The sequence below is a fragment of the Ciconia boyciana genome, chromosome 3 (assembly GCF_034638445.1).
Source record: "Ciconia boyciana chromosome 3, ASM3463844v1, whole genome shotgun sequence".
Classification (NCBI taxonomy): Eukaryota; Metazoa; Chordata; class Aves; order Ciconiiformes; family Ciconiidae; genus Ciconia; species Ciconia boyciana.
The window spans coordinates 84,491,015-84,514,253 of NC_132936.1; the positions used below are offsets into that span (position 1 = coordinate 84,491,015).

General features: G+C 39.7%; 1 protein-coding gene across 2 annotated transcripts in view; it reads right to left on the reverse strand.

The window, feature by feature from the left end:
- TARBP1 (tRNA guanosine 2 -O-methyltransferase TARBP1) overlaps nucleotides 1-21,267 on the reverse strand; it is a 39,532-nt gene extending 18,265 nt beyond the window's left edge. For both annotated transcript variants that reach the window (XM_072856369.1, XM_072856368.1), the window contains exons 1-14: nucleotides 20,348-21,267; nucleotides 20,164-20,261; nucleotides 19,194-19,263; nucleotides 18,173-18,321; nucleotides 16,994-17,046; nucleotides 15,033-15,130; nucleotides 13,607-13,742; nucleotides 12,450-12,546; nucleotides 11,499-11,588; nucleotides 9,621-9,759; nucleotides 7,198-7,294; nucleotides 6,722-6,897; nucleotides 3,401-3,498; nucleotides 1,173-1,334 (exon numbers count right to left, since the gene is read on the reverse strand). In XM_072856369.1, the coding sequence (XP_072712470.1) occupies nucleotides 1,173-1,334; nucleotides 3,401-3,498; nucleotides 6,722-6,897; nucleotides 7,198-7,294; nucleotides 9,621-9,759; nucleotides 11,499-11,588; nucleotides 12,450-12,546; nucleotides 13,607-13,742; nucleotides 15,033-15,130; nucleotides 16,994-17,046; nucleotides 18,173-18,321; nucleotides 19,194-19,263; nucleotides 20,164-20,261; nucleotides 20,348-21,230 (2,346 nt within the window). In that variant the 5' untranslated portion in view covers nucleotides 21,231-21,267. The remainder of the gene's footprint in view (nucleotides 1-1,172; nucleotides 1,335-3,400; nucleotides 3,499-6,721; nucleotides 6,898-7,197; nucleotides 7,295-9,620; nucleotides 9,760-11,498; nucleotides 11,589-12,449; nucleotides 12,547-13,606; nucleotides 13,743-15,032; nucleotides 15,131-16,993; nucleotides 17,047-18,172; nucleotides 18,322-19,193; nucleotides 19,264-20,163; nucleotides 20,262-20,347) is intronic.
- Between the last annotated feature and the right edge of the window lie 1,972 nt (nucleotides 21,268-23,239).

Sequence of the window (23,239 nt, forward strand, 5' to 3'; positions counted from 1 at the left end):
AACACCTACTGTGATTATTTTATGTGATAAACACGCATATTCAGAGAGGCATGAAATAAGAAGTTTCAATTTAAAAAAGTCAATAAGCATATAGTTCTCCAATAGTATCAAAAGCTCAATGTTATTTAAATATCTTCAAGTTACTTTCAGCTGTCTACAGCACAGAAAAGATTTTTCTCATCTGTAATTACTCTGCGTTTTCTTTTTTCTTCTTAAACTAAAGACGTATTATATGTGCAACTGAAGAAATCATCATGACAATGTAATTCTACTGAATTCAAAAGTTGGTAGAGGCCCCCAGTGAACACTAAGTTTGAACCGTAAGTTTACTTTGAAGTTACTGGAATAAGTACGTAATTCACATAACCAAAGGAAAACAGAAAAATTAAGTCTTGCTCTTTGTTTCCTGAGAAAAGTAAACCTAGCAAATCAAATCTTTTTAACGTGTTAACTGTTCTTGATCAATAATTCAACCCCCAAAATACAGAAGATTATACTGACCAACAAATCTTAATTTAAATCTCCTTCTTTTATAGAAGCTATTAATTTTTCTTTACCTTTTGAAAATACGTCTATTTCAGATATACTAGCCTAATACATACAACTATGGGACAACGAACATAACAACATGAAAAAGCCAAAGCAATGCTATGTTCTGGAATTTTTCCCTGTATGTTCCAGCTTGGAAATTCAACAGTTCATTAATACAAAAGGCGTTTTCATTTAACAGTAACTTCCTCAGTAAGACTGGTTCATATTTGAGGAAAAAGCTTTTGAGTACACATAGTCCATTATTACACCTAAAGTTTTACTTTAGCTATATAGACTTCTAAAAAATGTAATATAAGAAAACAAAAGTACTAAAAATCTTAGCTACAAAGATTTTACATTAACATTACACTGCCAGCTAAAAACACATGTGAGTTAGGGAATATATATACACATACATATTCACGTAAACATTTAATTATTTTATTATATATTTATATTAATATGTATAATAAAATATATTTATAATATAAATAGTTGTACATTAAGTTGTATTTGTAGTATGTTTATATAATTATTTATATATAATCTAAATACTATATAAACATTACAAAAATATTTTAATTAATATTTACTGGTTTATTTTATATTAATATTTACGGTTGTAAATAATGTTAAATTACCTCTTCACAATTTCTCTGCTGAAGATTACAAATAGACGCATTTGTCAGAGACAAAATAAAATTCTTGATAGATGGTACTTTCTTCCAGCTGACTTGCAAGCACAAATTCACTATCTCTGGAATTAAAGCTAAGTATAGATCACAACGATCCAGATCGCCAACCTAACAATGAGGAAACAAAGGTAAACTGAAGCATTAAGACGAGGAAACTTAAACTGAAAAGAAAGAAAACTAATAGTAACAATGATAGCAGAAGGAAAACAACAGCAGTCATTGCAGTTGTACAACCTTTTATTTAATTTTTGGTGGGGGTTTTTTTTGTTTGGGTTTTTTTATTATTTTTAAAATCTTTTCATCTTACAGGTTCTTTTAGTTTTAGGGCTCTGGAGCATGCCTTAGAAGAGACAGTGTGAAATTCTGAAGGAAATCTCCACTTCTTTTAATTGGTAAGTTTACTGAACTTACCTTCCTGGGCCCAAAGGAATGCCATATAAAAACACCTGAGCTAGCCTGAATATCAGAAGCAGTGTTCAAAGCCAACTGGGTTATCAGCCCACAGCACAGCACTGCACCCTGTACACACTCAACGGTGCACCTTGCACTTTTTCCCCAGCTACATTTTATCTCATGGCTATATCTTGCTTGTTCTATGGATTTTTATTCTCCTCTTGTATTTGCAAATTTTCTCCACATATTATAAAAAACACCCCTGCATAAAGCCATGCACTGAAGGAACTACATGAAGAACTTTTCCTTCTTTAGTTTTGAGAGAAAATACACCTTTGAATTTTCACTTACCTCCAGAAGCTGTTCTCCCGATTCAACCCTAACTTTTGCTTTGACGCAAGATCACTTCTCACATTGATCTTCCATCACACTCACATTTTGGGGACTGTCTACTACTGGATTTATTTTCTTTTTTTGCATTTCCCCTTCAATTTGTACTTTCCATACTGTTTCTGAGAAAGTACCCCAGAGCCCCATGCTCCTCTCCAAGTTTCCACCCTTGCAGAAATACATGCTTTCTTTTCCCCTCCAACTTCCAGACTTTTTTCATTCTCCCAAACACAAGAAGCGAATTTGACTTCTGTTCATTATCATTTCTGTACACTTGTCCATATAGCTTTCTCCATGAAGCCTGACCTGGTTTTCTTTTCTAAACTCACTCTTCACTAAATAATTCTAAAAATGCCACTTTACATTTTGTCCATCTCCTCGTTACAGTCACCTCTTCCTTTCCATCTTCTCCCTTCTTCCCAATAGTCTATCCAAACACAGTCTACTAAATTAACAATCTTTAAACTGACGTCTTCTCTTTAAATCTCTATTTTGGTTTTCTGCCTTTTACAATATAAAATTAAAGTTGACAACATTAAAGGTTACAATTAAAAGAATTGTGAAGATCTTAGAACTTTTCATTTTCTCTTACTCCATATCCTTTCTCTTGAAACTCCTAATCTATTTTTACCTTGCTTTCAAAGTTCCTACTTCGGATTTTGTTGAGCTTTTGAGTTTTGAGAATTAGTCTCCTTTTTAACTTCCACCAATCTCTCTTTCTCAAGTCTGTTTTCTTTCAAAAATAACATCATTCTCCTCATCAACATTACATTCTAATTGCTCTTTCTCCATCTGGAAACATCTGTAAATATTTTGCTTTATGTGTCTTGTGTCTATTTACATATGACTGAAAGCTCTTTAGAGAAGGAAACGTACTCTCTTTCTAAAAAGCAGTGCATTTCTTTCATACCTTCAACAGGGTATTTTTAAAGAAGTCAAACTCCTCTACCATCAAGCCATTTTGCTTCAAAAGTCACAGGTTTCTTTGGGGTATGAACTTAAACACTAGCCACAGCAAAGAGCAAACAGTGGAAGATAGTCAATAAAGATGTTAACCAGGCTGAATACTAAAAGTCTCCAAACATCTTTGTTCACAACTTTACTAGCAGATATGATACAGCATGATATGATACTCCTGATTTCTTACTATATGATTTATTTAGATTTGAGAAGAAAAAAGGAATATGGACTACAGACACTAAACACTACTTGTCAAGACACCTTTTTTTCCTCTGTATTCTTACTGTGCCCATTCAAAAAAGTTAACAGAAGTGTTTCTATGCAAATTGACTTTCTAGGTGTTTAAAGATTTGATATGAAAACTAGAAACACTGGCAAATCAAATTAACAAGCAAAACCACACCAAAGTATGTCTCATATTAATTACTTACAGTGCTTAACTCGTTTGTAGTAAGCCGTCGGAGAACAAATTCGAGAATACTCTCCACGGGTGTCATTAGAGATTTCTGGATAAAAAACAATACCCCATCTATGTGAAGAGGGAAAAAAAAAAGTGTATTAACATACAGAAATACACTTTCCTTAAAAAATGTATTATATCATGCAGATTTAATTAAGTTACAAAGTTATACAGTAATAAGTATTCAAATACCTAAGAATACCTTAAAATAGCTCTGTACTCTTTAGCAGTGTAAGCCATAGGGCTGAAAGAATGAAACCAGATGATATTCTTTCCTGAGATCTATCATAAATTAGTAAACGAAAACCCACACAAAACCAGAAGACAAACCATAATTTTCCAACTTTTAATGCACACTTTCGTCCTATTCCTAACCTCTGCACAAACAGCTTATTAATGAACTTACTTTTTAATAAAAGTTTCCATATCCAGCAATTATTGTATGTGAGAAAAATGCAGATATCCATTTCTAATATTTACAGAAGTGAAAACTGGGTTTTGGTTGGTTTTTTTTTTTTTTTTGCTTTTTAGAAGTAATTCAGCTTTGGATATAGAGTAATCTTACATGATTTCAGTCAAATAGCTTCCTGGCTTAACATCGTAAACAAAAATGCAAGGTTATAACAAAAAATGCAATACTTTCTCTAAGAAAAGGCTAGGCTACAAAGTATACTACATGTGCGTAGCTTTTCACAAATTAAAAGACAGAAGTTTATTACACAAGGCAGGTAGGTCACTCTGGTAAAACATATTTAACCACAAGCACACTTCAATCTGTGCTTCAAGGGTAAGGGCTAGCTGAAAGCCAAAGAAATAACATATCAATATGAAAAAGGAGTTAAAATACTCTGCATTACCATCTTGTTCTAAAAATATCAGTCATTAGTTTCAGTATTTAGGAGAGTTACCCAGAAGTTACATCTGCTGTTTTTTTCTGGAGTTGACCCTGAGTTACATTTCATGTAGCAAAATTATTATGAAATGGAATACCTTCAAAAGGTATAAATATAAATGGACATATTTCCAGAAGTTCCAAATCTATATTGTACTTTCAATGTTCTCTATTAAAATGGCTCATTGGACTGCATTTCTAATGCTTAATTTGTTTAGAACAGCAAGTTTAACTATGTCAGATTATTATCACATTTCTTCATAAGTCTCAAACCACTAAAACGTCTTTGCAATTAAGATTCATAAATTCTTCAGACAAACGTGTAAGACAGTAAAATCCAATTTACTACCAGTGGCTTTGTAATACTATAAAAAAAATAATTAGCAAAAATTTACTGTTTAAAATAGTGAACTCTAACAACAGTGCAGACAATAAAACCCGTAGAAAAATGCTGCTACTTTCTGCATGCATTGCAGACATGTCTATCCCCATTAAAGTACCCTTAAATAAAACACTTCCTAAATGTTACTATTTTTGTTTTACAAGCTTAAATTCCTTTCTTCTTCCCTCCCATTTTATCATTTTCCATTTGACAGAACAGGACTTTTCACCTCCTCTTTAATCAACATGGAAACAAAACTTCTGTATTTGGCAGCATTACTCTTCCTGCCCCTCAACACTCTCAATTCACAGCTGCAGAAGCAAGACGTATTACTTGGCTCTCCTGTGCAGGAGGAAGAAGCACGAAAACATTGTAGGAAATAATATGAGAAAAGGAAAGCAGCCCTTGTTTAACTTAACACAAAAAGACATAATGTTACAAGCCCAATTCCGAAAGCCTCTTGAAAGACTCCACCGACAATGAGCTGCACTGGAGTACCTATGGAGCCGTTCAAAAGGATGGCGACACCGATGCTCAGCTTTGCCATGCCTCAAGAACTCTGTTAGCAGAACTTAACATGCTAAGTCAGGCATCAAAATTCCCAAAGCAGGAGCAATCAATTCCATCTACATTAGCAAGCACATAAGGAAATAAGGCACAGAAGGAAATTATCTACAAAGTTAAATTTTTGATACTAAAAACCTAACATGCATTCGCATGTGTTTTGTAGGGTTCTGCTTCAGGCTTGTTCTAGCCTCGTGCTGTAGACTGAACGCACGCCGGCAGCTGGGGCACATCTTCCAGTTTAGTTTCATCTGAAGGAATCCAATTCAGCAGTCAGAGACTGTGCCACAATATGAACTTTAACAGCCTCCATAATTAGTGCTCAATATTTCAGTCAAACAGCTAAAATTCAAAAGGGGGGGTGTGAATGTATAAAGCACTTTTTAAAATGAGGGTAAGCATTTACTTCAGGGCTGCATTTAGACATCTTTATGAAACCTGGATGCAGAACCCGAAATAAATATTTTTCACGTAAGAGCCTAGATCTGTAGCCCCCGCGTCAAAACTACTCTTGTATTCCATGTTATAAAAACACTGAAAAAAAAAATCCCCAAATAATCCAGGGAAGCAGAAACCAAATGTCAAGATCCCTCTTGTTCCAGTTCAGCATCCTAATTCATGAAAATAATATTGCAATTTTTCATTTGCTCTCAGGAAAAGAAATATAGGTCTATCCTGGCTACAAATTGACCGAGTTCTAACAAAAGGAGTAGTAAGAACTCCATAGCTTTTGTTCAGACTCTCCTGAAAGGTCTACAAGTTAAAGCACTCAATCTGTGGGGGGCCAAAACCCCGGGACAGTCAGATCAGCAGGCTTGAGCTTAAGTGGGTACCTCTTAACTTCCTTGCTTCTAACCAAGGTCAAACTAAAGCAAGTCAGTTAAGCATGCCTACTGAAATCATGCCTAATACTGTGAAATAATCAGAAGCATCCTGTCTTTTGCAGTCTAAACAGCATTAGTTGAGACAAAATTATCTACCAGTCAACTCAGAAAACAGTATGTCTAGCAGAATCACTTTATGCACTCATGGAAGGCTCTGACTGAACCTGTGGCAACTAAGCAGGTTAGGCTGGGTTTCTGTGCTAACTTCTTTTGGAACTAAATTATTCATGGAATCCATATGTTGGCAAAGAACAGGCCTATCAATATTTGTAATATGGTCACACTCTCCAAATTTTAACTAATGGCTAATCTAATCCTAATGGATAACAACTGCTTTCTCAGAAGCCTTTCACACTCTCAATTCCCAGTCCTTGGGACACGTTCAGAAGAGCTCCTGTAGGATTGGACCCACAGCTCAATTTCAGAACAGATATGCCAGATTGTCAACTTTTACATTTACCACTTCTAGGCTAGTATTAATTTGACAACATAGCCTTAAAACAGTAAGCACCTTAGTTTTAGTTAGACTATAATTAATATAAGACACAGTATACTGAAGATATCACTAACCATCTTGCGTATTGGAACATTTTAAGGAACGGGTCTGCAATAACTTCAAGAGAAGCTGTAGGCTTTTATCTGTTTTCAGTGTTGGTATGTAAGCATTACTGCCAAGTTTCATCAAGACATCCAGAAGAGGGTTCAAGAAAGCCTCTAGTTCAATCCATTCTATGTTGCTTTTTCCACTACACAAAAACAAAAATTAAAAAGAAAGTCTTCTTCTGAGTATCTGCCTTAAGTGCTGAAGTCACTTATGGAAATAAATAGGACATGTTTCCAAGCAACGTAAGTATCTTTAGACATGTTACCCAGTGCGTTTGCAGCAAGAGTTGGACAAGGTCTAAGGAATGATCAGGCTGACCAAAAGTCTACAGAGAAAAATGGACACATTCCTGATTTGATCAGGCTTGTACCGGATCCTTCAGGAGTGAGGGGGTTTAAAAAAAAAAAAGAGAGAAGTGTAAAATAAGGTATTTCATACTTACCTGTATTTATTCCTCATCTGCTCCACGTCTGCAGCCAACAGAATCATTGTTGCGACAAGCTTAGCTTCAAACCAGTCAGGCATAAAGCAATTTTCTCCTGATTAAAGATATTTTAAGGTTTCCACAGTATTTAAAAAATGCCTTCATATTAATTTTTAAAACTTTTGTTTTTATAACCTATTAAAATAAATTAGTAGTATAATAACCATTAATGCTAACAAGAATATTACTACTATTTTTTTGCATTATTTTATCTAAATATAAACTAAACTCAAACACAATTGCTTTTCCTTTATGCCTCAAAGAGGCTGATCTCATTGGCCTCTACAATTAAATCAATTTTAGGCAATGTGATATATTATGTAGTAGCATATATTATGTAGTAGCGCCTAACAGACTTTCCTATTGCATTTAAAAATACATTAGCATATTCAAATGAAGTTAACCAAGAACGTAATTCCACTATGCTTCGTCAGAAACATCAGCTGTGGTTTTGACCATCTAAAAGTTATATGAAGAACTAAAACTATTCTGTCAAAAAAATAAAAAAACCTAGCTGAAGTTTCCCTTTTTATCGATCTTTTATGCAGGACTACATCATCATACTTATAAAATTGTTTCTTAAATAGTAGTACATAAGCTGGTTTTAGGGTTTTTTGACTGGTATGTTTTTGGCTTTGGGAGTTTAGAAAGCAAAACGCACTTTGGAGGTCCAGTTCAAGCAGCTGGACATGGTTGATTTTTTTTCCTCCACAGAGCTGCTTAGAAGCTAATATTCATATCAAATCAGGAAATTACAAACATCACTTTTTAGAAGTGAAACACAGATGCTTGCCATGGAATTACAGATAATATAGACCAAAGACTAAACAGACATTTCAGGAAGGAGAGATCTGCCAAAATTTTTGGCAAAGCATTTAACTTGGAGTATCAATAGACAGGATTTGCTTGCAACTTTTCTAACCATAAAACAATCAAGTGAAGTTTCCCAGGCTGCAGGAAGCTTCTGAACCCATTTATCATTAGCAAATTCTGGCCTAGCTTTTATATCTTCTCTACGTATATGTCCTGGTTTCAGCTGAGATAATTTTCTTTATAGTGGCTGGTATGGGGCTATGTTTTGGATTTGTGCTGAAAACAGTGTTGATAACACAGAAATGTTTTAGGTGTTGCTGCACTAGTCAAGGACTTTTCAGCTTCCCATGCTCTGCCAGGTGCAGAAGAAGCTGGGAGGGGGCACAGCCAGGATAGTTGATCCAAACGGACCAAAGGGCTATTCCACACCACGTGATGCCATGCTCAGTATATAAAGCTGGAGAAGAAGAAGGAAGGGGGAGACATTCGGAGTGATGGCGTTTGTCTTCCCAAGTAACCATTATGCATGATGGAGCCCTGCTTTCCTGGAGATGGCTGAACACCTGCCTGCCCACGGGAAGTGGTGAAGGAATTCCTTGCTTTGCTTGCGAGCGCAGCTTTTGCTTTACCTATTAAGCTGTCTTTATCTCAACCCTCGAGTTTTCTTACTTTTGCTCTTCCAATTCTCTCCCCCATCCCACTGGGGGGGGGAGTGAGCGAGCGGCTGTGTGGTGCTTAGTTGCCGGCTGGGGCTAAACCACGACAGTATAATATTACAAAAAAGTTCAGTTTTGACTTTTGACATTATAAAACTATATAAAATTTGATACGATTGCAGTACTTAAGTAGCAAATAAGTGAGTACCACACAAAAGTTAAAGTATTAAAAAAGTCAATTTGCCATTCCTTTCAATGTGTCTGAAAGCAAATTCTAAACTAAAGTTATAGTAATTTAAAATGGGGCAGTGAAGAAAGAAGTCCCTTCAGAATTTATCTGCATACAGCAGATATTACAGCATACAAAGATTATACAGCATACAAAGAACCTTCCTTTGTTATAATGCGTGGCAGCTCATCTGCTGCAAGCGGTCCAAGATCAAAAGAACACCACTACGCAGGAAGGCGTGTAATGAGCTGCCGAGCTGCGTAAGTATATGGCATCTCTCCCCACAAACATACTCGGTCATTTTGCAAAGCTCTGCAGAGAAAGGCTACAGAACCTGTATCTATTCACATTCCCTTGTGCTTTCCTCTGCCCCCATACTCTAGCATTTTCACACACCACCAAAAAAGTAACAAAAGAAATCTAACGGACAAGCATCAGTGCAGCATTAAAATTGAGTATTAAGGCTTAACTTCCAATTAATACTGCAGGACTCTATTTTATGAAGGAAAACTGGAATTAGAAAATAAGTTCAAACTTAAGAATCATGAATACCACAGATTAGGTAGAATTTGAATAGGTACAATATAAATAAACAAACAGCTCCTCTAAAATACAAAGGATTTTTGTATTTTTTGTTTACATTATCTTCAAAATCTTTTTATATTAATAAACATTTAACTTACTTTCAGATGCTGGTGTCTTAACATACTCTCCCACAAGACTGCGTACATATTGACATAATGATGATGTCTCTTGATGTTCAACATCAGAGGTTATAGGCTTTCTGAAGCATCTGTCATTCACTTGCAACCACCTGCAAAGCTAAATTAAAACCAGTATGTTACCGTTTAACCATACCTGCCAGCTCTGTACTGACATTACCAACATAACAGTACACTAAAGCACTGTTAAATACGAGCCGTAATATCAACAAATCCACACCATGAGGGGTATTAACTGTATCTACCTTGAGGCTTAGCAGACTGTTCCCCTCTAACATCAAAAAAGGTTCTTCCAGAGAGTAATTCAGAATACGCAAAAAAAAGATTATTGGTACCAATACAAGAAAAAACCCATCTCTTAAAAATAAGCAAGACTAGTAAAAATTCCCTTATCTCAAAAGGGCTTCCCACAGCCAAGTGTTATCTAGTGAGAGCTGCATTTTTTTAAACTTTTATGCCAAGAATCAACAGAATAGGATGCAAAGCGCAGCATACAGAACAAGAAGACACTATGAAAAAAATAATTTATCATTATATTGCTGTACAACAAACCAAAGTTATGGCTACGTATTCAGTTGGCTCCAGTATATCCTATATATAAAATGATTTCTTCTTTGAGGCTTTTTCATAGCATTTTGCATCTTGCAAAGACATAAAACATACATCCTCTGGAAATTTAAAATTTACAATCTCGCACTACATGGTAGGCACATTCTTCCCTTTGATACTACCCTGTTATTCCTACCAGTGCTGGGTTCATCCAAACAACATGCACAGAGGCAGTTCTTACACAATTTTTTTGGCCCATATACTGACCCATTCAGAGAGTCTCAGGATCCACATTATCTTGGACAGTAATTTCAGAACTAAAAGAAGGGAAAACATGCACCATACTAGCAGACTATTCCTCTTAAGATAGAGCAAACTTACAAAATAGTGTTCTTTTCCATTAAATGAAATTTTACAACGGATAGTTGAGGGGAAATGAGAAGGAAGTAGCCACAAAGAGAATATATGTAATATACAGAAATAATTGCCTGGAGAATCCAATGAGCAACAGCAGCTTCAGCTGAGGATGTTACATCCACCTGGTATCCTTAATAAAAGTAGAGAGAGAAGCCCAAGCCGTGGCTCTGTGGATTCCCTAAGATGCCCTGCTTCACACTCTCTTCATGAAGTTACCAACCATCTAGAGGAGTGAGCATGAATCCCTGATGGGAGAGATTACAGATACTCGTTCAGGCTTACCAATGGTGATTTTATAATCTTGGCAAAGGATGCAGAAGACTAGGACTGTGATGAACACACAGAAGTCTCTTAAAGGACCAGTATTCAGGGACAAAAAGTCTGAGCAAGACCTGATTCTCATTTGCGTTTCAATATGGTTACACCCAACAGCTGCAATACTGAGATGAACTCTAGGAAACACGAACTGGGGCATACAAGCTCTGAAGGAGTTCAAAAAAACCTCTGCCTCAAGAAAGACCTTTTTCTTCTGCAGAATTGAGAATTTCTGCATGAAGAAAGAAAAAGTCCTGTTTTTCTCCCTCTTACCTTACCTTCAACCACTCAGAATTCTTCCACTTTGAATCTGCTGAATAATTTGTTTAGGGTTAACATTAATCCCTCTATAGAATTTAAAATAAATACATACATAAAACAAAATCACAGCTTTCAAGTGAAACATAAATCCACCAGGATGCCACATCCAGAAATTCCAGAATGTACCAATGCAAAAGTAGCTAACTATTTAAATATTAAATTAGCAATAATAAATCACGCATTTGTATAGGTATTTAAAAAACGTTTGATGAACATAAAACCAGCTTCAGGTCTCACCTCCATCCATAACATAGTATCTCTCCTTAGGGACTCCTCTTGTCTAAGGGACAGAAGAAAGCTTGAAACTTCTGGGAGGGACACTTTCTCCTGAAGAAATTAATCAAGATACAATAGTTGCCAACATAACATACAACAGATAACATCTATATAACAACTCAAGAAGTTTGCTGTCATCTGGCAAAAGTTTCAGAAAAAGAAACTGACTTTTTCCTTTCCATGACAAGACTCATTCTTGCATCTTTTGGACCAACCTATCTTTACCAGGGAACACAATTTAATTTTCCCAAGTATTAAAACGTATCTGAAAGTTAACGAACTAGAAGAATAGTGCTATTCACTGATGACACCTTTTAAATGAATGTACAAAAATGAGTAGGAGTCAACAGTAAGTACTATTTCTGTATTTCCAAAAGGAAATTATGCTCAGACAAGTTTATAGCCATAACACGCAACGTGGAAGAGTCTATACTCATCTAGAAAGTAAGCTTGTTGTAAGACAACCAAAACATGAATACTTTGACTACTGAATAATTAAGGTCTTGTTATTTCAACATTAATGGTAGTTTTAGCATTCTGTCATGAATACTTTTATTCTTTTAGGTATTTCAGAAAAGTCCATTTAGTTTCTATCTGTTAAAAGCTGAGTTTATACTCAGCTATCGTAATAGGATACTATTCCATAACTACTGCATGAAAACCCTAGAAGAAAACATCAACTAATAAAAGGTAATGAAAAAAATACATCTTATGAAAACCAAAGTTAACAGAAGCATACCCACACTTACATAGTACAATTTTTTTAAGTAGTCACTAAAAAAATTGCAAATCCAGCAAAATCAGTTGTTCCATGTTGTATTTACAAGTTTTTTGAATCTTGTTTACCCTGTAAAAGTGTTAGTGTATTTCTATTACACCAGGAAGTAAAAAAAACCCCAAAACTAAACTCACCACATCTGTCAAATGCATAGCTGTTTGAAGAAGATAGCACTGCGCAGCTCCACGCAACAAAATCTGATGTGTAATCATAGTACACTGGAGAACATCTCTGGAAAGAAGAAAAATATGCACTGTAGAAAACATGCACTTAAGAAGTTTAAACATTTTAATGTATTTGCTAATTATTAACCCTTTTCAATGTATTAGATGGCATTTAACAAACATATTATACTAATTATACCACAATCATTGCCTGCGCAGACAGCATACAATCTGGAACCAAGACTACTGCTATATGTACTTTCGAAAACTGGTATTAAAACTTGGATAAGCATATACCTGACCAGATTTGGGAGGGGGGGGGGGGGGGGGGGGGGTGTGCGGGGTGGGAGACACCAAAACGAAAACTAAAGGAACAATCCCCACGATCATATCAGTTCAAACCGATAATTTAATATTCGCATTTCTACCTGTAACAAATATAGAAATAAAATGTTTGCCATCAAATTCTCACTCTAGCACAAAACTGAAAGAAACCTTCAATGATCTTTTATCAGCAGAGGCATGTCTGACTCTTTTGCCCTTTTTTTTGGTAAACTACTTTTATCCAATATTCCTTCAACCACCAGTAAGATTTTATTTCAAAGCTCAAATTTGATTGAACTGGAAAAATTACTGATTTTAAGTGGCTCTAGGAAGTGAAAGCAGACAGGAAACATCAGTGTGATTAAGGACAATACACATGTCAAGAACTTTTACCCAGCCTTTTATTTAGAAGTCTTTCAGTTTTCAATTTTGTGGGCTGTCCCCTGATATAGCCTCAACTGCCATTAAGCAAGGTTTTAATGTAATTAGAAGAGAAGGAAGAAGTTTGATCTCAGTTAGGAAGTATGGAAGACCAGGGAAAAATGATGCCAAAAGAGGAGTGATAACAAAGGACTGAAATACAAAACACTCATTTTTAAAGTCACACAGAGATATAAATACATTGGTTCTTAAATTGCTTTCCTCTGTGAATTAGACATAAATGAGACAGAACCTTCCATTCCCATGCCCAGCCATCACATCCTCCCAGAAGTAACAAACATGAATGAAGTCCTGGCTCTCCAGATGTTCAGCACATGTCTTTACAAGAAGTCTGTAAGAACACAATGCAGTGTACATTTTACCTTAAAGCATGAAGTCCTTCAGTGCCCAGTACTTTACACGCAGGGATATATGCCAGAGCCATAGAGAGAAACAAAATGGGAACAGCACACCAATGCCTACTTGTCATCTTCTGAATAAATTTTAACAGGAAACTACCTTAAAACAAAAGTAAACAAAACAGTCCAGAGTGATTTCTTGTTCTCCAATGCATTTAAATGACACGGACCCCAGCAGGAGTATGTTAGGATCGTTTCTGAAAATTAAATGAAAGACAAAAGAATAGTTTCCTAATTATTTCAATGAAAAAAGTACGTTCCAAAGAAGTCTGTCAGTAAGGTAATATGATAAGGAGATAACCAAGAATAAACTGACTTTTGGCTTTGGTGATCTGCATTAATCACCATATTCAGTAATGGAATTTTAACTCTGATTGTTTTGAGTACTAGACAATGCCTTTTTTAAGCTGCTACTAAGTCCGTGTGATGGCAGACCAAAGTACACAGCTATTCAACCAGTTTAATGGATGCTGGCATGGCCAAAGCAAGCCTCAACAAGACACCACAGTTACAATTTGTAGAAGCAGGTCACCCAGTCTCAGGGTTGCTAATCACGGACCCTCCATTTTGTGATAAAATATATGCCTTGGGACAGGACAGAGAAATAGGGCATCTATGGCATTACAAACATGTAAGGTGTTTCCTACCAGAATATGTACCTGCAGATACAGGATACTGAACAGAGCTGGTTCTACCCTTATTTAATCCAATTAGACCAGATATTAAATTCTGGTCTGTCAAAAGTTGCTCGTTCTTTTCAGCCTACGCTAACAGCAAAATTTGGAACAATCTCAGAAGTTTTCCTCCATCCAACCTCACAATAAAAGAATCCTTACTCAGCTTCAGACTTGGACTGGCTCTTTTGAATGCCTAACTACATAGGTTATGACTAAAAAAGTCTGGCAGATAGGTTAAAAACAAACAAACAAAAAAAACCAACACAAAACACCCCCCAAAAAACACCAACAAAACCAAACTCAAACAAAAAACCCCACACCAAGACCCCCAAAACAAACAAACAAAAAGAATAGTTCTAAAGATTTTGCTCGGCACAATATTATCTACACTGACAAATAAAAAAGAAAGAATCTGCAAATACTCTTCACCTTCAGAACTTAGGAGTTTGCTTGGGTTTTTTAATAAAACAGGAAGTCTGCTTCACTTTGCCCCAAAAACAATTTTGTAGCTTAATACTGCTGCATCCCTCAAAGCCTCTGAAGACCTCTCTCTTCTCTGGAAACTCCACTGCCACAAGAGGAACTACTCCTTTTTTCTCTCAAGTAATGTAGAAAAATAGTGGTAAATGTTTACAAGAGATATGGAAAATAGGTCCATAGTTTTTATTTGGTTTCTTTATTTTAAAAAAGATAAAGGTGAAATTGAAACATACCTTTTTGTTCCTCTGGAAGAAGCATGAGATAAGTAGCCAAAAACTTCTGTAGCTTTATTCCCAAAGGAGGACAGGCTCCCATTAACTGACCTGGTGTCCTGTTGGGTTTTAAAACATCAAATACACAACTGGCATGTTAACAGCTACAAGTAGGATTGCCCCTAAACAAAAACAAAAGTGCAGTTCAGTGGTTACTTCACTGCAGAGATTGCTCCAACAGGCCACAGAGATGGAGGGCATCAGCTTACATCCTCCGCTTATCCCAGTATTCCAGCGGCACCCAGCAAACACACAGAGGGTGGGGACAGTCACAACAGCATGACTCTCCCCCGCCTAGACCTACAAGGACATGGTGGCGGCACACTCCGGCATTCAAGCGCAGCCTCAAGTCAAGTTACTCAGGCCTGAGAGCATCTTACACTGAGCCCTCAGTACGAAATGGCACTGTCGGTTCAACCCCGTGCCCGCACCCACAGAATGACACGGGCCTCTGGGAGCGGGCTGCCAAGGCCCATGGGACGAGATCAGTGGTACACAGCAGGGATGTGACCAGTCTGATCTAGAGAACAGCAAAGACAAATTACCTACACAAGTGTGCTAGGGAGCAAGATTATGAAGTCAGTATAAACAAAACTACCAACCAGCACAGAAGGTTTTAAGTAGAGACGCAAGAAACACTCCATGAGACCAACAGAGACAACCTGTGTCCTATCAGGAGTCTCAGAATCCTGGTTATGAAGGATTAGCATCAGACAGTCATGAGATTTTACAGTTTTCTCTCATACAGCCTGACATTAACCGTAACAACTCTATATTCTTGGTATACTCAAGCATGCACCCTCCTCTACATATCCCAACACTTTCACCAGAAATACAGAAGCTAAGAGAGAAGATTATGAAGCATCGATCCAACACAGCCCTAACATACACACCGAAACACTCAGCACTCGCTTCAACTTCTGATTTCCCATCAGTGTATGCCCATGGAAAGCATACCACAGCCAGCTAATTGAGATGAGAAAAGCACAACTGCTGTGAGAGCCCAGAGAGGTCACATTTGTCCTGTCATGTTTAGATGAAACAACCTATTTTGACTACACTATATCCAGAATCACACAATACAAACTGATCACCAGTTTAATAAGCAAGAGTCACATTTTTCCCCCCACATTTTTCTTTTTTTTTTTTTTAAAGTGCATAAATAGACAGCGTCAACTTTTCTAGCTGCCTAACAAGGTCAGCCAGTCAAGGCTCCTCCAACAACGTTCTGAACTGAGTTTCAGATTGCTAGCTGAATCACCTAAGCCATTGCCTCTGGCATAACGCTGAGTGCATGAAGCGCATTCAGCACTTTATTCCCCATTCTCAGTACTCTCCATGCAACTAGCACAAAGGACTGAATGCCATCAGCACACTGAATGTGTTGCTACACCTCAAACTTTTATCTGTTCTTTATGTATTTACACCAAGGGAGGCCACTGTCGTCTGTCAACCTCAAACAGTCTCCTGTGAAAAAGTATTAATCTCCCAAAAGATAATCCGGCACCGGTGAAAAAACACTTTATCAGTTATGAATTGGCAACAATTAGAGCAGCCCCTTCTTTCTGTATGGCAAGAAAATAGCAAAGTATTTTTTTTCTCTTCTCAAGTTACTCATTTATCATATCTCACTTAATTTCCAAATTAGTATTTCAACACCAAGTGTAAAATAGGACCCTGAGGCATCCCTATGTTGCTATTACTAGGATAAAATTGAACCTACTTCATCTTACTCACAGCCACCCACCTTTCCTGAAAAACTCTTTACCTGTTAGGGAGTTGAGCAACACCATTTTTTTTATTAACATGTTTTCCTTTATCCAAGACCTCACCCACCCAGACCAGTATTACTAGAATACATTTCCAATAATCGATATATTTACTTAAGAAAAAAAAAATAAACAAATAAATCAGTGGCTTACCTGCTATAGAGGGAACTTTCTGAGAGGGCATCCATTAACGGCCCAATAACAAACTGGTAAAAGGAAACAAGAACAATGGCTAAATGCACACTTGCAAGGCACTGTTACATAGAGGCTAACTAGACTTATTTCACCAGACCTTAAAAGGACAGAGTCAGAAATTAGAGAAAACTTTTGCTAGTAGTTACCAGTAGGAGCAAAAAGAGGAGGAAACTAAAAAGAAGGGGGAGCAGGAGAATAAACAAGAAAAACAATTTTTTCCACTAGGTACATTTCAGAGCATTGTGAAAGGTGCAGGCAAGTAAGAAATCCTTTTGGGAAACAGATGGAGTAAAGATGTTTAAACATGAAATAAAAGAAAGACTAGGGGCCAACACAAGTAGAAAGATTTAGGGTGTGTTTTAAGGTTAACTGGATTTCAAGTCAGTCATCAAGATGCTGACTTAATTTGTATAAATCAGAAATGTTAACCTCTGAGGGTAATGCTCCTTCTATGAAGGAGAGAAGGAAGAAATAATAATACAATACAGATCATTCCTTACTAAGGTGTAGGCTGGTTGAGAGTCAACCTACAAACAACATTAATAAAAAAAATTCAAGAACTTTAAACTTACAATATTTCTTCCCACATATGGAATATTTTAAAGTGTGGATTTTAATGGGATACAGCAATATACTGATTATACTACAGAGACATTCACCTCCTCACAGGGTTGTCTAGCAATGGATCTTCAAAATCCATCCTTGAGTAGGAGACACTATGCACAGACTTGAAGTCTGTTGACCAGGTTTATCCAAGACTGTTCAATCAATTAATATTAATTAATAATTTTGGAAAAGTTCAGGGGGCTCTGAAAATCTGAAGCATCAACCACCCCTCTGAGGATTTCACTTCTGGTAACAAATTTTGATAAATTGGGAGCCAACTTTAATTAGAGAGCATTAGTTTGAAATACAGGAATGAATAACTACAGTCAAAAACGCATTCCCTCTAGCCAGGCCATTTTTCAAGTAATTATATATTTGACTCTTACAAATATTGCTATCATTTGCACAGCTACATAAAATGGTATTTTTACAGAACGTGTCTAATTCCAACACTACTGTGGCAATTAGTATTAAGATATATCACAAATTAGAACGTCTGTTTGTTCTGGCAAGTAACAGTAACACCCTTACCTCCGAAAAACCAAGTGAATTTGGAAGATGCTTTGTTTCATAAAGCTCCAGAAAATGAAGAATGCCTTCCTTCGTCAATGTTTTATTCTCGCTCTCAAACATTCGTTTATAGATGCACATGTGCCACGATGGGTGAAACAACCAACAACCTGTTGCAAAAGCAAATTCTTCTAAACTGACACAAAAATGACAGTGATGCATTAACATACTAACACACAACATACTGACATTCTGGACAACAGCAAAGTCAATTCACAAGACATTTCAAAACTATGATTATAGCTACTAGATTTGTAAGAGTACGCTGCTAAATCTCCAATTAAAAAACAAATGTTTATTAACATGGCTTTCAAAACTTACCCTCTAAATTTCAGTAGTTACAAATTAAAATCAAATGCAAAAACCACATCCTTTTTCCTGCAACTCTCCTCATCTCAACACTGTAATCACCTGCAACACTTTCACACTAACAGTCTTCCCACTTCACAAATCTCTGAACTTCTAACATCTTGCACTACCTAGATGTGTTCCATTTTGCCCTACAAAAGATGACATCACATCCTTCACTAGGCTGTCTCACCATTCATTTTATTTCTTCTCTCCCCACTTCCAGGGTCGGACTTGTGCAGGTAACTTGGCTCATATGAGAGCCAAGCTCACCCCAAGAATCTCTGGCTTTGTTTTATTTTCACATTAGCTTAAGTAAAACAAAACATAGTGGAAAAGGACCATTTATCTGGGTTTCCTGACAGAAAAACATATTTCACGATAACATAATAAGCAATAAGCATATGCTAGGATTTCTTCTTGTTGCACCTCAGAGCAGAGCGGCACTGCCTGTGCATGTTTGCCCAGCAACCTATGCGTATAGCAAACCCACAAAAAGTGGAATAGCCACCCAGAAAAACAGCTAATCTGAGAAACAAAACATAACAAAAAGCTGCTACTGAAACAGTAAAGAAAAAAAGTGTGACTTAGCTGCCTAATATTTAGGAGATGTTTCAGAGAAGTTACGTCTTACCTTTTTCCCCTGATATAGCATGCTCATACAAACTGTTCAGTTTTGGTAATACTGGCTTTATGACATGGATCTGAAATGCAAATCAGATGTAATATAAGTAGTCAGTTTTTATCTCAAGCCTAAGAACTGGCACGTAGTCACGGGCAAGAATTTACTATCAACAGCATTAATATCGTAATTGACAATATAACTGCATTTAAAGAAACCCGCAATGCCTGTGCAACTGACCCCGGCACTTGGTACGTCACACTCAATCGCAGGTTAGCAGGGAAGAAAAACTGATACTTCTGTGCTACTGTATCATAAGAACAATACTTCCTAATAACCAACCATTCTATTTGTCAAAAGTATAATAAAACAGCACGCATCTCCAAAATTAAACATTTTGGTAAGTATTACTTCTCTCAGTTACAGGACAATTATGTACAAATAAAGTACCTACAGAGATACTCATGACTAATAGTTACCACCACACCACCAATTACAGAAGCCTCAAGTCAAGAAGAATCTTTCTGCCAAGTACACTGGACGCCGAGTCAAACTCAGTGATTTTCATCCAAGGCCACAAGTGCTTTACTACAGCAGCACTACGCAGATGTGGCCCCCCCTCTACTGAAAAGAGGTTAAGCTAAGTAAGCTGCAATAGCCTGATTTTCACTAGGAAACGGGTTACCCGTGGTCTTGCAATAAGGTGCAATCCAGGGCTTGCTTTCTTAGTTCCATCCACTGCTTTAACCAGAATTATTCCAAAGACAGAGGAGAGTTTTGAATTTATTCCAAATGAATTACACGTGCTGTATTTTAAATATCTAGAATTAGAAATAAAAATATTCCTGTCAAGGCTTACTCAGATACCCTCAACCACCAAAACTGGAGATATTTTACCCAATAAAAACACGTACAGTACCTGTGCCACAAGTGACGCACCACATACCAACTGTGCCCAGCGTAGATTTTACGGTGCTCCTACCTGGTTTCCTTCCAAAGTTTCCATTATCAAAATGTACGTCTCCCAGAACTGCAGAAGCTTCTCATTCTTCTCAGCAGACCACCAAAACAGACTCGATTCTAACAAGAAAACAGAAGGAGTTTCTGCCCGCCGTTCGGCCCGGGTGGAGCCGCACGCCCCGCTCCCGCCCCCCGCCCCGCCGTACCGTCTCCGCCGTCGGTGGGGCAGCGCAGCTCGGCGCGCTGGCCGCCGCTGAGGTCCAGGGCTCGCTTCAGCAGGTAGCGGGCCCGCTTCCGGCACAGCCCGTCCCGCTCGGTCAGCCCCTCCTGCACCACCCGCCAGAACCGCGGGCACAGCCGCGCGTCCGGCCCCGAGCCCGGCGGGCCCCGCGGCAGCAGCGCGTCGGCCAGGGCGCTCAGCGCCAGCAGCGCCCGCCCGGCCCGCGGCGGCCCGCCGGCGCCCAGCAGCCCCTCCCAGACGCCCCGCAGGGCCGCCCCGTTGCCGCCCAGCGCCGGCAGCAGCCGCCCGGCCACCAGCGCCGCCGCCGCCTCGCCCTCGCCCTCCTCCCGCACCAGCGCCAGCGCCGCCGCCACGCACCGCGCCACCAGCGCCGGCTCCTCCAGCCGCGGCGCCGCCGCCACCAGCGCCTCCACCGCCGCCTCCGCGCCCGCCCCGCCGCCCGCCGCCGCCAGCTCCGCCAGGGCGTCGCGGGCCAGCCGCGCCGCCAGCGGCGCCCCGCACAGCTGCACGCAGTGCCGCAGCGCCCCCCGCGCCGCCCGCGCCAGCCGCAGCCGCTCCCCGCACCCCCCTGCCGCCGCCGCCGCCGCCCCCTCCCCGCCGCGCAGCAGCGGCCGGCACCGCTCCAGCGCCACCTCCCAGGCGGCCCGCCGCAGCGCCTCCGCCCCGGCCCCGCCCCCGGCCCCGCCCGCGCCCGCGCCCGGCGGCGGCGGGCCGCCCGCCGCCAGGCGCTGGAGCAGGAGGCGCAGCGCCTCCGCGCGCTCGGCGGAGAGCGGCGCGCAGACGGCCCGCAGCAGCGCGCAGGGGTCCCCGCAGCGGGACAGCAGCGCCTCGGCCAGCACCACCTCCATCCTGCGGGGGGAGAGAGCCGAGCGCCGCGCCTGCGCAGGCGGGGGCGGGCGGGGCGCGGCCGGCCGGCCCGCCCGCGCGCGGCCAACGGCGGCGGCTGGCCCTCTGCGCGGCGCTGAGGGGAGGCGGCGGGAGGCGAGGCGGGCGCCGAGGCGGGCGCCGCCGGCCCCTCGGGTGTGCGACGGGCAGGTCCCCGGGGTCGGCAGTAGGTCGCGCTCGCTAGCTTTGTGGCTGTCGTGCGAGGGCTGGGGAGAAGGCTCCCGGAAAGCGCTGGTTTCTGGGGTCGCGCCGGGACGTGTACCCCCACAGGCCTGCACATGCACGGCTGTGTGTATCCGTATGGATGTTTCCAGTTGTCTTGGCTGCTAAGCAGAGCTTGATCCCCTTGCGTGTTCGGCACGGGCTGAGCACAGGAGGGCCTAGCAGAGGCATCTTGGGTGTCAGCGCCATGTTTGAGGGGGTGAAGTTCCTTCATTGTGTGTCTTAGAAACTCTCTTTACGCTTCATGCACATTGCAACACAAGATCAAGCAGCAGTCATGCACAAAATGCTCAGTCTTTCCAGCTGTCGGGCTTGTTGTTACCATTTGTGCCGATATAAATGGTTGAAACCAGCCTACGTTGTCGTTACAGCATCCCAGAAGTCTACCTGAATGCCCTGCGTCTGCCTCAAAAAGAGACCGGAGGTGTTCTGGGCGCTGGCTCCATGCTGTTAGCTTGTTACAAGGGTCCAGGCCACCGGCACTGGGGCCAGAGAACAGCTCCCAGGCAGTTTAATGTACCTAGTGCAGCCAAAGCGTAACTAAGAAAAGCAACCTGATTTCCAGTAAGTGTAGACTCACTACCCAAGATTACAATTCCATTGAAAAAGAATTAGAGATCGGCACATCAAAAATGGTGGCAAACCACTCTCCTAGAAGACATGGTCATAGGAAAGGGCAAACCTGGAACCTTCTGTTCCTGTGAAAGCAATGGACAGCAAATTCCCTGTGCAGCAGCACGGGTACAACGTGGTTTCCAATGGGTATGGGAGTTCCCTGGGCTAAGCCGTAGTTGCTTAGGCGTCTAATGAAGGAGAAAGACTTACTGAAAGTTTTCAGTGTGAGCTCCCACTTGATCACTCTCTCCAAATCACATGAGTACACTCTCTCCTTTTCCCAGCTATCCATTTTCCCCAAACTTTATTAGAAATTTGTTATCTTTGAGAGTCTACCGATTGCAAAATGGCTGAAGCTTCTTACTAGAAGTGGACCTGTAGTATGACTGTATGTGTGATTTCTTTTTCTAGAAAAAGAAGGTGGAAAGGAATTATTTCAAACCTGCTAGCTAGCACAGTTTCCGTATGCCTTACCACTCTGCATGTGTTCAGTTATATATAAAATACAGAATCAAGAAAAAGCTCAAGAAAACATTTCAAACTGATACATTTACTTAAATTTAAAGTAAAACCTAGTTCTTTGTTTCACATGCAGAAAAACATTTTTCACAGGAGGAATGAGTACAATGTAAGTAAATAGGGTGCTTACAGTTTAAATCTCTTTCATGCCATCATATATTTTGTTTGCTTTTCCATTTGCTCTGATGTCTTTAGTAATTCTTCCATTTCTTACTTATAGCATGCAGTCTGATGAATTGTGGATGTTTTTTTTACCAGGCTTGAACAAGCGCCAAGCAGGGTATCCCTATCTACAATCTTACTCTTCCCTTCCAGGCACCTGTAAGACTTAACTAAATGAAGCGTTAAAGGTCTGCACATAAGTAGTAATCAAAACGGAATAAAATACTAGGTGCTGTGCTGTTTCTCCATTATTGTCTGAATTCTGCCTTGCCTTTATTTTTATCACAGTGGGACACCGAATCTAAAGTCTTAATACATCAAGTTAAACATCAGCATTTAAATTTGAACTGTTTCACTGCAGATCGTCTTATCAGACAAAAAGGAGTGGGTGAGAAATTAAGCCCATGGGAGATTAGGCTGGGGAGCTTCTGAGTGGAACGTGATGCGGAAAGAT